This window comes from Bombina bombina, chromosome 1 (assembly GCF_027579735.1).
Source record: "Bombina bombina isolate aBomBom1 chromosome 1, aBomBom1.pri, whole genome shotgun sequence".
In the NCBI taxonomy this organism is placed as follows: Eukaryota; Metazoa; Chordata; class Amphibia; order Anura; family Bombinatoridae; genus Bombina; species Bombina bombina.
In genome coordinates, this window is record NC_069499.1 from 1,517,228,090 (window position 1) to 1,517,243,106 (window position 15,017).

Below are 15,017 nucleotides of genomic sequence, written 5' to 3' on the forward strand. Positions count from 1 at the left end.
AATTTTAACAGTGTCATACGTAAACATGTAATATGCAGTTAGACACTTTTATTACACATTTGTTTTAAGAATAAAATACTTTGTATATAGTTATAAACCTATTAAAGGGACAGTATACACTAATTTTCATAGAACTGCATGTAATAGACACCACTATAAGGAATCAGATGCACAGATACTGATATAAAATCCAGTATAAAACTGTTTAAAAACTTACTTAGTAGTTTTCACTTTAGCTCTGTTGAAAAGGTAGCTGGAAAGCCCACTGCAAGTGGGAAATAAGACACTCCCCCCCCTTCTTTTGCATATGAAAAGACCCTTTACACTAACAGGAGCAAGCTGGAGTAGGTATCTGTCGGTATTCTCATAAAACAGGAGTCTGAAAATCAGAACAATGTTATTTAAAAATAAGCAAAAGTATACATTTTAAAAAAACAAACAACTTTATGGGCTATATAAATAGATCATCTACAAAACATTTCTGCAAAGAAAAAATTAGTGTATAATGTCCCTTTAATTATTTAAAAAAAACGTATTATCTTACCTAAAGAGTCATTCCTGCCTCAGCTTTATGGCATCTGAAAAAATAAACAGGCACACAGTCAGGGACAGACACACACCCCTCACCCCCCCCCCCTCACACCCCTCACTCACACACACCCCTCACTCACACACACTACTTTGTATATAGTTATGTGCAGTAAATGCTGCTATGTCCCTTTAAGGTATAAATGTTTTAGGGGACACTACTATTAAGAATAATATGCACATATACTGATATAAAAATTCATTATGAAACCTTTTAAAAACTTACATAAAAGCTCCCAGTTTAGGCTGGGACACCCACAAAAAGGGGCTGAGAGCAGACACTCCCTCCTCCCTTGCATATGAAAAGACCCATTACACAAACAGAAGCAGTCTGAAGTTTGTATACATCAGTATACATCTAAAACTTTGGGGCTTGGTTAGAAGTCTGAAATCAGCACAAACACACCCAGATGAGCTATATAAATTGATCATCTACAACACACATATGAAAAGAAAAATCTGGGGCAAGATTATATATGCAGCGCAGGCTTCAGCGTAACTGCTGAAACCCACGTCGCAGCCTAAACCTGCCTGCCTAACTTCGTTATGGAGAGTCACAGTCTATAAAATTATCATCACTAGTTACACATAACTTTTTGAAGCACCAAAAAGGTCTTGTCCTCAAACTGTTTATTTTATTTTCTGGGAACAGGATGCTTTATAAATACGTAAAATATTTTGCGTTCATAACTCTTATAAAATGAAAAATAGCTACCCCTTCTTGTCATAGGTAGATAGACCCCATGTATCTCTAGTTGTGTAAGCAGTGCTACATAGTGAAACTATAATTAATATGATCATCTTATAAAAAAAATATATAAACAAACCTGAGTAAAACATATCTTCATATCTGTGAATCAATAAATGATGTGCTCACGTGATCCAATCATCATACACCATTGATCCTTCACAGATCAAACTTATAACAGACTGTCAGTAAATTGTGATGCACATATTATCATATAATACATATACACAAGAAAAACATTTTACTCCATCATTAAAACATTTAAGTATATTGTAGCTCCAAACTTAGCTGAAAAACTCATTACCTTTATTATCGTGTAGAGAGACCGATGTGTATATTACCAACAGCGGTGGTAAAACTGTCTACCGTGCATCAGTGACGTGACTGTCAAAATACCTATATAAATATATATTGTATAAACGTAGTCACATCACACCCGACATGCCACATTGCAACACAAATGCAACGTGATGCAATATACCTTCCCACGACGGGTTAGCGGTGCTGATCACACGCAGAGGCCACAGCCCACCCGGATCGCCTCCTTCACTGAAGCAGAGCTCCTATTTGCTGCAGGGACGCCCTGCCCTGCCAACCAACTCTTTTGCGTCTCAGAATGCTGCGTGTGGGAAATACATAGAACGGCAGTTAAATAGCAGGAAAAAAAACATTTGAAATAATTTTAAAAATTATATTAGCACAGAAAAATGGCTTTCCTGTGCCCAAGTAGCCCGGCCTAATTTTATAGTCGTACCGGACGACTGGGTTTTTCAACACCTGGTTATACATAACTGAAATGACAGAAATTTGGACTTTAAGGGAACTGGCTTATAAACCCTTATCCAGATCATCCTGCAAGAAAAACAAAGATTCAAGAAATCTGAAACAGTTCCAAGGTTAATTCTTAGTCTCACACCAGGACAGGAAAACTACGGCACTTTGAGAACCACCTTGGTGATTGATGTAATCCACTACTGTGATATTGTCTAACTGAAATCTCAGAAAAGATTCATGACTTAACATGGGGCAACTCTTGATTGCCCTGAAGATGGCATGGAGCTCTAAGAAGTTGATCGGAAAACTCCCTGAACTTTCTGAGAACCCCAGGCTGCATCCCAACCAAGCAGGTTGGTGTCCGCAGTAAATACTACCCAATTCAGATGGAGCAAAGAGGCTCCCTAAATCAAGATTAGTGAGTCTGCCACCAAGTTAAAGAAAGTCTTGTCTTGAACTCTAAAGAGATCTTCTGAGACAGACTGTTGAAATCTCCATTCCAATGTTGCAAAATTTGAAGCTGCAAAGAATGCAAGTGGAATCTGGCAAAAGGAACGGCATCTGAAGCCGCTATCAACTTCTTCCATGTATTAAAGAAGTATAGGACAAAGTTTGATGGAGAAGAGCACAGGGCTTCTAGAATTTGAGTTTGCAAGCATCTGTGATAGTCTCATTGTTACAGAGTTTATGATAAAGCCCCAAAAGGGGACTGGTATGTGGCAGTGGAAAGCTGTTCGGGGGGGTTGATTTTCCAACCATGGGAACGAAGGAACTGATCAAACTGTGTTTGTATGTTTTTGAGACATCTGAAAGAAGTATCCTGTACCAGAAAGGTAGTCTTGATAAGGAGTTACTGTCGAGCCCTGAGCACCGAGAATAATTGAGAAGTTTATTGGTTCTGGTACCATACCAAATGGGAGCAGCACGCATTGGTAATGCCTGTTAAGAAAGACAAATCTGAAAAATTTAGTATGATTTCTGTTAATCGGGATATGCAAATAGGAATCTTTCAAGTCTATGGTAAACATAAATTTACTCTTCTGCACTAAACATCTCCATTTTAAAGTTAGAAATATCAGAAATTAGTTCTGAGTTTTGAGATACAAGATGGGCCCTTAAGCCACTTCTTCCTTGAATCTGTTCCCCCACGGGGACTGAAGTTATCATTCCCATGGCTTTTAGGTCTGTTACACTAGCCAAGAAAGCACTGGCCTTTAAATGATATATTGGAACATAAGAAAGGATGAATCTTCCTTGAGGAGGGCCAGGCCAAAAGCCCATGCTGTACCTTTAGGAAATTATGTTCAGTACCCAAGAAACAGAATTTTCTCCTAAAAAAAAGTAAGGGGACACACCTTCATGCTGATTTGGAAGAAGGGACAGGCTTTTTTTGTTTGGTCTGTTTAGACTTCTGAGACACCGAAGAGGAGGATCTTTGCATCTTAGAATGACAAAAGGAGTGAAATCGTCTAGCAGACTTAACCCTGCCCTTAGCTTTTTTGCCTTGCGTCAGGAAAGCTCCTTTACCTCCAGTGACTGTAGCAATTCAGTGCAGGTCCAAACAAGATACTTTACTGGAATGGAAGGAAAATAAGTATATTATAAATAAAATCTAATAATGACAATTCTGTTTGATCAATTGGCATGTTTATATTGTTCATTCTGTCTACTACTGACACCTTAGAAACAATGGTTGGTGCCTTTAGCCTATATGACTGGGAACCGTTCTTGTCTAACCTTTATATAAAGTTGGGTTCATAAGGTTTGGGACAGTGACATCATTTTCATAATTTCTGGCTATGTATGGATTTGAAATTAAGCAATTAACATGAAACTGAGGTGCAGAATTTCAGCTTTAATTCAAATAATTTAAGAAATATATTGTATAAACCTTTAAGAATTATAGCATTTTTCATAGAAGTTTATTATAATCTATCAGAGATTTTCTCCAGAAATTACTTTTTGCTTTCCCCTCGAATTGGTCAAGTTTCTCGAGTGACCACAATGCAAAATGGATTAATTTGTTAAAAGCCCACAGCAAGAGAAGAGCTCCCAAAATGTTCTTTTTGTGTGTAAAGCACCTGTTTTTAAAACAGAAAATGGTGAGTCACCCAAAACTGACATATACAATAGCCTATTGAATCCTCCTGAGGTTACAGTACAGTTCTTTTGAATTAACTCCTTTCTTCCCTGTAGAAGGGAAGTACTCATTTGCATGTGTGAGGTTAACCTATTGTAATCCAAATCCCTCCTCACCACTGCTTAAAAATCTGAATGCTATTTGTATCCTGGCATGATTGGCATACTGGAAAAGTCAAATGAGTATCCCAACATCTACAAATGGCATGTAGTAATCTTTTAATGTGAAAGTTCAATTCTAAGTCACACTTGCGCTGTGGTATTTGTCGCTAGCAGTACAGGCATCTTCACAACCGGCTTTAGAACAGGATCACTTAATTGTGAGTTTCTTAGAAATCTACTGCAATCTGTTTCCATCCTCACCGCTACAAAACCATTTGGATGCCGATTGTATGTTGCAGGAGGGGCATACTGTACATTTTATATACATCCAGAATAGCCCCAAAATAGTTCTAAAACAAGAAAGGAACAGTTCCATGACACATGCCAAATCGGCTGTTTCTTAAAGATCATTTATATATTTTCAAATTTACATTGCATTTATTTAAATGCATACATTTTATTACATTAAAAAACCCATGCACTGTAATGCCCCATTAAAAGAAATTAATAGTCAGAAACTTTGCCAGAGCAGGTTATTTTTTGGCTAAAAACTCCATGCTCTAAGGGTAAAGCCTCAGTAGAAATACATAATACTTTAGCTAGCCTGCCACTAGCATGCCATAGTAATAACCCTCAGAAGTTCATCTGAGCTTATGCCTTCTTTGCGGTGGCAACAGACTAAGCGCACAAATTTTCAGCATTTGTTTTAAACTTTAGCAGTGGTTACATACATGGTGCAAGGAGAGATTAGTCAGAAAAAAAACCTGCTCTACTATTATGAAGCATTTAATTAATTATTTGATCATTATGTTCCTTTTAGTCATGTAGTGTTCTCCCCAGGACATTTTTAGCAGGTGTAAATTCAATTTTCCTGAACTCCGCTCCTGGCTCTATTGAGCAGATCTTTTTTTTCCGTAAGCGCTTTGCGGGCACACTGTCTAGTCACATCGCGCCATTAAACAGAATGTAGCTCGCTTCCGCTCTGGTCTGGTAAAATATCTGGAATCCTTTGATTTGTAAAGTTAGTGCAAACCTAATGTTATATAATTCTACACTATGTGCAGAATTATATAAGATTATTTTGTAGGTTTACTGTCCCTTTAAGCTATCATCAGCTTATATTAAAAAAGTAAAATTTTTATTGCACAAACTATCACTAAACACATTTATGTTAAAATATGCAATTCATTTGTGCTTTTGATAGCAGTACATGATATAATATTAGAAATTATTACACTGTCCCCACCCGGCTACTTCATAATGGCACCCGGCTAGCAAAATGTTCTGTGGAGAACACTGGTCATGCATAAAAATGGCAGTCAGATCAAATTTAAACCATTTATAATGAAGATAAGTCTTTACTCTTCTGTCAACTTGATGCCTTCCTTCTGGATGCTTCGTATCCGTTGCAGGCCTTCTGCATGTCTGTTAAAAAGGATGGTACTCCACTCTGTACAAAAACAGACATTAAGTGACTATAAGACCTAACATGCTGGCAGAAAAATACATTGAAATGTAGAACAAAAATTGTAATTATTACAGCAAAACACACATCGGAATAGATGTTTAATATGGGGCTGTTTCTGTGTCTTTTTTCTGGCACCAATTTGTAACTCTATAATTTTGTGTCAGAGCATTGGATGTATATTTATGCTATCAGTGGCTAACCTAAACTATCTGCAGTAGATGTTTTATAGTATAGTGGAGCATCGGGCTCTGATATTATATTGCTCCCCCGAGCTCCCAACTGTCACATCTTGAGGACAGTCACAGTTTGGAAGCTCTGTCCCACTGTCCTACCCTATAAATATTGCTTTGTGAAACCAGGGACTGACGTGTTATGTCCAATACACCCCTAACACCACATATTGCCAACCAAAACCTCCCTATCGAATAACTGACAATGCCAATGCCTGACTCCACCTCCAGACCTCCATTATTCAACCTGCTGGCAGTCCGGACTTTGTATCAAACCCATCAGTTCAGCATAATAGTCGAACAATGATGGGAGGTATGCTTTTCCCATGCACATCTACTAACTGACTCATTTATTTATATGACCAATAAAGTCAGGGAGACGCTTGTACCTATTCCATATACTTGGTTAATTCTGCCCCCACACATATGCATATCAATAAACAAAATGAATAGTGAGTGAACAGAAGAAAAACCTAAATCAAATCAATATTTGGTGAGGCCACCCTTCCTTGAAAACAGCATCAATTCTTCTAGGTACACTTGCACATAGTGTTTTAAGGAACTTGGGAGGTAGGTTGTTCCAAGCATCTTGGAGAACTAATCATAATTATTTTATGGCTTTAGGCAGCCTTGTTTGCTTCTGTCTCTTCATCTAATTCCAGGCACACTTGATGATGTGGAGAACAGGGCTCTGTGGGGGCCATACCATCACTTCTAAGACTCCTTGTTCTTTATGCTAAAGATAGTTCCTAATGACTTTGGCTGCATGTTTGGGCTCATTGTCATGCTGCAGAATAAATTCAGGGCCAATCAGATGCCTCCCTGATGTTATTACATGACGGATAAGTATCTGCCTGTACATCGAGACCATTCATTCTGATCAAGTCCCCAACTCCATTTGCAGAAATGAGGCCCCAAACTTGCTAACTGCCTTCTGCTACTGCCAAATATTTAAAATTTTGACTCATTAGTCCAGAGCACCTGCTATTTTTCAGCAACCCAGTTCCTGTATTTTTATGGATAGTTAAGTTCCTTGGCCTTGTTTCCATGTCAGAGGTATGGCTTTTTGGCCATAAGTTTCCATGAAGACCACTTCTGACCAGATTACTTCAGACAGTGAATGGGTGTACCAGGGTCCCAATAGTTTCTGCCAATTTTGAGCTGATGGAACCGCTGGACATCTTCCGATTGCATTATAACTACCTTGTGACTTACCATGGTGTATGACTTTTGACATTAAACTGTCTTCAGCATCCTCATCTTCTTAGCAGAATTTGGCTGTTCCTCATCCAGTTTTAATCCTCATAGCTGTTTTGATTGTTATTGTGTAAAACCTACATATTAAATTGATGATCATTAGCACCTGTATGGTATAGTTGTTCAATCAGGCACCTGACCTACAAAATCCCTGACTTTGTGCATGTGCACCTAGATAAATTGATGCTGTTTTGAAGGCAAAGGGTGGTCACAGCAAATATTGATTTGATTACATAGTTTGCGCGCCTAAACCTTTTCTTTAGTGATTTATTTTTAGAGTGCACTGTTTATCTTTCATTTGATGCTCTGCTGAGCCAGGGAGGAGCTATAGGCATGAGCTTTATAATTAATGCAATGCAGTTTACATATTTTGTATGTGCGTGTCTGGGTTTTTGTGTGTGTATCTGAGTGTTTCTGTGTGTGTGCCTAATTGTTTTTGTGTGTGTGCCTGAGTGTTTTTGTGTGTGTGTCTGAGTGTTTTGTGTGTTTTTGTTTTTGTGTGTGTGTCTAAGTGTGTTTCTGAGTGTTTGTGTGTGCATCTGAGTGAGTTTTTAAGTGTGTCTGAGTGTGTGTGTGTGTCTGAGTGTTTGTATGTGTGTGTGCCTGTGTATTTGTGTTTGTGTGTGTCTGCTTTCTGGGGGGTGGGGGGGGTAACCCCATAACTTACCGCACCGGGTGACACCAACCCTAGTAACGCCACTGGGCGGATAAAACATTTTTTCTTATTTATTTAAATCAGATCTTTTTTTATTTAAATAGGATTTTTTTTTAAATAAAATGCTTTTTGAAAAAAAAAAAAAAATCTATCTAAAGGTAGTTTCTATTTAAGATACATTATAATGTAAAGGTTATTGATCCTGAAAGATAGATTTTTTTTTAATTATATAGCAAGAAGATGCTGTATATTCATGGATATAATGTTTACTTTTTTGGTAAATTAATTCCATTAATCAATTTACAAAGTCATGCTCTCCTAGAGGTTTCTGTACAATTATTTTGGTCATTTTTTCTATCTTGAAGATATTATCACATATTTTTGCTTTCGTAATTCTCAAAACTGTGAATTTGTGTCTGCAGAAATAATATGGACCTTCTTCACAGCAAAGAAAGTAATAAAATAAGCATACAGAGCTGAGAAATAGATTTTAAAGGGCCAAAATTTCTGATAGAACATATACAGTTTTAAAATGTACTTCTATTATCAAATTTGCTTAATTCTCTTGGTATCCTTTGTTGACGGAGAGAAACGTTCTACAGTGGCCTAGCTGAACACATTGGGCGAGACAATGACAAGCAGCTAGCTCACAGTAGTGCATCGATTCTGTGCCTTCCTATGCATGCTTTTCAACAATTGATACCAAGAAAAAAACAGAATTTATGCTTACCTGATAAATTGCTTTCTCTTACAGGTGTATTCAGTCCACGGATTCATCCTTACTTGTGGGATAGTCTCATTCCCTACAGGAAATGGCAAAGAGAGCACACAGCAAAGCTGTCCATATAACTCCCCTCAGGCTCCGCCCCCCCAGTCATTCGACCGACGGTTAGGAGAAAAAGGAGAACCATAGGGTGCAGTGGTGACTGTAGTTATTGAAAAATAAATTTGAACCTGACAAACATCAGGGCGGGCCGTGGACTTAATACACCTGTAAGAGTAAGCAATTTATCAGGTAAGCATAAATTCTGTTTTCTCTTACTTGGTGTATTCAGTCCACGGATTCATCCTTACTTGTGGGATACCAATACCAAAGCAATAGGACACGGATGAAGGGAGGGAACAAGTCAGGTAACCTAAACGGAAGGCACGACTGCTTGCAAAACCTTTCTCCCAAAAACAGCCTCCGAAGAAGCAAAAGTATAGAATTTATAAAATTTGGTAAATGTATGCAGAGAAGACCAAGTCGCTGCCTTACAAATCTGTTCAATAGAAGCCTCATTCTTGAAAGCCCACGTGGAAGCCACAGCTCTGGTGGAATGAGCTGTAAGTCGTTCAGGAGGCTGCTTACCAGCAGTCTCATAAGCCAAGCGGATGATGGTTTTCAGCCAGAATGAGAGGTAGCAGTTGCTTTCTGACCTCTCCTCTTACCAGAATACACAACAAACAGGGATGATGTTTGTCTGAAATCTTTAGTTGCTTGTAAATAGAACTTTAAAGCACGAACCACATCAAGATTGTGCAACAGTCGTTCCGTCTTAGAAACTGGATTAGGACACAGAGAAGGAACAATGATTTCCTGGTTAATATTCTTATTAGAAACCACCTTTGGAAGGAAACCAGGTTTAGTACGCAAAACAACCTTATCTGCATGGAACACCAGATAGGGCGAATCGCACTGTAAAACAGATAGTTCTGAAACTCTTTGAGCAGAAGAAATGGCTACTAAAAACAAAACTTTCCAAGATAATAACTTGATATCTATGGAATGCAAAGGTTCAAACGGAACCCCTTGAAGAACTGAAAGAACTAAATTTAGACTCCATGGAGGAGACACAGGTCTATAGACAGGCTTGATTCTAACTAAGGCCTGAACAAACGCCTGAACGTCTGGTACAGCTTGTGTAACAGAATAGACAAAGCAGATATCTGTCCCTTTAAGGAACTAGCTGACAGACCTTTCTCCAACCCGTCTTGGAGAAAAGACAATATCCTTGGGATCCTAACTTTACTCCACGAGTAACCTTTGGATTCACACCAACAAAGATATTTCCGCCATATCTTGTGGTAAATTTTCCTGGTGACAGGCATTCTGGCCTGTATCAGAGTATCTATAACTGAATCAGAGAAACCCCGCTTAGCTAGGATTAAGCGTTCAATCTCCAAGCAGTCAGCTGCAGAGAAACTAGATTTGGATGCTTGAAAGGACCTTGGAGTAGAAGATCCTGCCTCGATGGCAGTTTCCATGGCGGGACCGATGACATGCCCACTAGGTCTGCATACCAAGTCCTGCATGGCCACGCAGGTGCTATCAGAATTACCGAAGCCCTCTCCTGTTTGATTCTGGCTATCAGCCGAGGTAGAAGAGGAAACGGTGGAAAGACATAAGCTAGACTGAATGACCAAGGCGCTATCAATGCATCTATCAATGCCGCCTTGGGATCCCTGGATCTGGATCCGTAAAGGGGTAGTTTGGTGTTCTGATGGGACGCCATCAGGTCCAACTCTGGAATGCCCCAAAGCTGAGTTAGTTGAGCAAAAACCTCCGGGTGGAGTTCCCACTCCCCCGGATGAAAAGTCTGACGACTTAGAAAATCCGCCTCCCAATTGTCTACTCCTGGGATGTGAATTGCAGATAGATGGCAGGAGTGATCCTCCGCCCATTTGATAATCCTGGATACTTCCTTCATCGCCAGGGAACTCTTTGTTCCCCCCGATGATTGATATACGCTACAGTCGTGATGTTGTCCGACTGAAATCTGATAAATTTGGCCTCTGCTAGTTGAGGCCACACCTGGAGCGTATTGAATATCGCTCTCAGCTCCAAAATGTTTATCGGGAGAAGAGATTCTTCCCGAGACCAAAGTCCCTGAGCCTTTAGGGAGTTCCAGACCGCCCCCCAGCCTATCAGACTGGCATCGGTCGTGACAATGATCCATTCCGGTCTGCGGAAGCTCAGCCCCTGAGACAGGTGATCTTGAGACAACCACCAGAGAGGAGAGTCTCTGGTCTTTTGGTCCATTTGAATCTGAGGAGATAAATCTGCATAATCTCCATTCCACTGTTTGAGCATGCACAGTTGCAGTGGTCTGAGATGGAATAGGGCGAAAGAGACCACGTCCATCGCCGCCACCATTAAACCAATTACTTTCATGCACTGAGCCACGGAAGGCCGAGGAATGGAATGAAGAACTCGGCAAGTATTCAACAGTTTTGACTTCCTGACCTCTGTCAGAAAGATTTTCATGTCTACCGAGTCTATTAATGTTCCCAGAAAGGGAACCTTTGTGAGCGGGGACAGAGAACTCTTTTCTACGTTCACCTTCCACCCGTGAGACCTTAGAAAGGCCAGAACGATGCCCGTATGAGCCTTGGATCTGTGAAAGGACGACGCCTGTATTAAGATGCCGTCTAGATAAGGTGCTACTGCAATGCCCCGCGGTCTTAGTACCGCCAGAAGGGACCCTAGAACCTTTGTGAAAATTCTGGGAGCGGTGGCCAGCCCGAAAGGCAGAGCCACGAACTGGTAGTGATTGTCCAGAAAGGCGAAACTTAGGAACTGATGGTGATCTTTGTGGATAGGAATATGTAGGTACGCGTCCTTGAGATCCACGGTAGTCATATATTGACCTTCCTGGATCATTGGCAAGATTGTCCGAATGGTTTCCATCTTGAAAGACGGAACTCTGAGGAATTTGTTTAGAATCTTTAGATCCAGAATTGGCCTGAAAGTTCCTTCCTTTTTGGGAACTACGAATAGATTTGAGTAAAAGCCCAGTCCTTGTTCTGCAATTGGAACTGGGTGTATCACTCCCATTTTTAGAAGATCTTCTACACAGCGTAAGAACGCCTGTTTCTTTGTTTGGTCTGAAGACAAACAAGAAATGTGGAACCTTCCCCTTGGGGGAGAATCCTTGAATTCTAGAAGGTACCCCTGAGCAACTATATCTAATGCCCAGGGGTCTGGAACATCTCTTGCCCAAGCCTGAGCGAAGAGAGAAAGTCTGCCCCCCACTAGATCCGATCCCGGATCGGGGGCTACCCCTTCATGCTGTCTTGGTAGCAGGAGCAGGCTTCTTGGCCTGTTTACCCTTATTCCAGCCCTGCAAGGGTTTCCAGGTTGCTTTGGGCTGGGAAGCGTTATCTTGCTTTGCGGCAGCAGAGGTTGCAACAGGTCCGCTCCTGAAGTTGCGAAAGGAGCGAAAATTAGCCTTGTTCTTGGCCTTGAATGGCCTATCTTGTGGAAGGGCATGGCCCTTGCCTCCAGTGATATCAGAAATAATTTCTTTCAGCTCTGGGCCGAAAAGGGTTTTCCCCTTGAAGGGAATGTTTAACAGTTTTGTCTTGGACGACACATCCGCCGACCACGATTTGAGCCAAAGTGCCCGTCGCGCCATGACGGCAAAACCAGAGGTTTTCGCCGCTAATTTAGCTGATTGGAGCGCGGCATCAGTGATAAAAGAATTAGCCAGCTTTAAAGCGTGAATTCTATCCATGACCTCATCGTATGAAGTCTCTCTCTGGAGCGACTCCTCCAGAGCCTCGAACCAAAAGGCCACTGCAGTAGTTTCAGGGATAATGCAGGCAATTGGTTGAAGCAAAAAGCCTTGCTGAACAAAAATTTTCTTTAGCAAGCCCTCCAATTTTTTATCCATAGGATCTTTGAAAGCACAACTGTCCTCTATTGGTATAGTTGTACACTTAGCCAATGTTGAAACAGCCCCCCTCTACCTTAGGGACCATCTGCCACGCGTCCCTCCTGGGGTCATTTATGGGGAACATTTTCTTAAAGATAGGTGGGGGAACAAAGGGTACACCTGGTCTCTCCCACTCCTTAGTCACAATATCCGCCACCCTTTTTGGAATCGGAAATGCCTCAGTGTATACAGGGACCTCTAAATATCTGTCCATTTTACACAATTTTTCAGGGACCACCATGGGGTCACAATCGTCCAGCGTAGCCAAAACCTCCTTAAGCAGTACGGGGAGGTGTTCCAGCTTAAATTTAAACGCTAAGGAATCTGACTCTGCCTGCTGAGAAACTTTCCCTGTGTCAGAAATTTCTCCCTCAGACAGCCCTTCCCTCACTGCTACCTCTGAGTTTTGTGAGGGTGCTACAGATACATTATCCAAAGCTTCAGATTGCTCATCCTCTATGTTTAAAACTGAGCTATCGCGCTTTCTTGGAAAAACTGGCAGTTTGGATAAAAAAGCTGCAAGGGAATTATCCATTACTGCCGCTAATTGTTGTAAGGTAACAGGGGGCAATGCGCTAGAGGTACTAGGCATCGCTTGCGTGGGCGTAACTGGTGTAGACACGTGGGCGGGGAGGAAGGAGGACTATCCTCATTAAACTCCGTTAAAGAATCATCTTGGGCAGCATTTTGTATTGTCACTGGATGATCTTTAAAATGTTTAGATGTTTGTGCACACTTTAAACATAAGTGCAATGGGGGTATTGCCATGGCTTTTGAACATAAAGAACAAGGTCTATCTGAAGACTCAGACATGTTTGACAGACTCAGAGAACACTAAAATGTTGAAAAAAATACTTTTTGAAAAAACGTTACTGTCTCTTTAAATAATAAAAAGGCACACACTTTTTACCAAATCATCAAAAAAACATCCGATCTTAATGAAATTTTCACCACATGATCCTCATGCCCTGAAATGATTGCACACAAGTTTTCAAAACGTTTAACCCCTTAATGCCCAAACCGGAGCAAAATGAGTAAAATAACCGGTTTAACCCACTACAGTACTCTGCCACAGTCTTCGCCGTGGCTTTACCTTCCTTTAGGGTTATTTGCAGGTGTAAATGAAGCCTCCCTGAAGTCCTCCTGTACTCTAAAGGCTCTGCACATGAAGCTGCGTGGAGCTGTGTTCCCAAATTAACTGCGCAATTGAGGCGCGAAAATGAGGCCTCCTCATTCTCACTCTAGAGATATGGGGCCTTTCTGAGTCAAAATAGCTGTCTATTACAATGCCAGGCGTAAAAAATACCCCAAAAGGTGTTTGCAAACGCTTAAAAACGTTCAATCACATCAGATTACCCAAATAAAGGAATCGATTAGCCCATCAAAGTGTCTGTCAGTATTAAGCCCTTAAGTGAAGCCCTCTTTCTGTACTGTGTCTGAGAAAATGGCTTACCTCCCTCATGGGATATCTGTCAGTTTTCTAGCACTACTAGGTCTTGTTAGAAATATGACTGAAACATACCTCAAGCAGAATAAGCCTGCAACTGTTCCCCCCAACTGAAGTTCTCCTGTACTCAACAGTCCTGCGTGGGAACAGCAATGGATTTTAGTTACAACATGCTAAAATCTTTTTCCTCTCAGCAGAATCTTCATCACTTTCTGCTGCAGAGTAAATAGTACAAACCGGCACTATTTTAAAATAACAAACTCTTGATTGAAGAAGTAAAACTACAAATCTAACACCACATACTCTTTACCATCCCCGTGGAGATGCTACTAGTTAGAGCGGCAAAGACAATGACTGGGGGGGGGGGCGGAGCCTGAGGGGAGCTATATGGACAGCTTTGCTGTGTGCTCTCTTTGCCATTTCCTGTAGGGAATGAGAATATCCCACAAGTAAGGATGAATCCGTGGACTGAATACACCAAGTAAGAGAAAAAGTAAATTTGATAAGAAAAGTAAGTTGGAAAATTGTTAATAATTGCAGGTTCTTTCTGAATCATGAATGTTTATTTTGACCTTACTGGTAGTGTCCCTGTTATGCCATTGCTCCCCTACAAATCTATGTACACAGAATCTGCACATACTAAGTTTCAAGAAGCTCAATAAATAGTAGATTGTTTGGAGTAAAATAGATTTGAACAAGGACCTAATAGTGAGGATGCATAATCAGGCATTAAATAATGTTATTAAGTTAAATAAAACTATTTAACTTATTATTAACCCCTTAACGACCAAAAGGACCAGCGATGTACCCTGCACGTCACTGCAGTCCTGGACTTCTCTCTGCCGCAATCTTGCTCAAAATAGCGAGATTGCGCTATTTCTGCATGCCCCACGAGCAGGGCACTGCAGAAAT

The 15,017-nt window shown here is 40.7% G+C and overlaps 1 protein-coding gene across 3 annotated transcripts in view; it reads right to left on the reverse strand.

Moving 5' to 3' along the window:
• Nucleotides 1–349: 349 nt before the first annotated feature.
• The window catches only part of PCTP (phosphatidylcholine transfer protein), a 100,133-nt gene continuing 85,465 nt past the window's right edge, over nt 350–15,017 (reverse strand). The window contains exons 6-8 of one of the 3 annotated variants that reach the window (XM_053708200.1): nt 5,714–5,801; nt 545–578; nt 350–379 (exon numbers count right to left, since the gene is read on the reverse strand). In XM_053708200.1, the coding sequence (XP_053564175.1) occupies nt 5,721–5,801 (81 nt within the window). In that variant the 3' untranslated portion in view covers nt 350–379; nt 545–578; nt 5,714–5,720. Of the gene's footprint in view, nt 380–544; nt 579–3,945; nt 4,702–4,747; nt 5,802–15,017 lie in introns of those variants that run through there. The other 2 variants (XM_053708208.1, XM_053708191.1) reach the window with 2 other exon arrangements.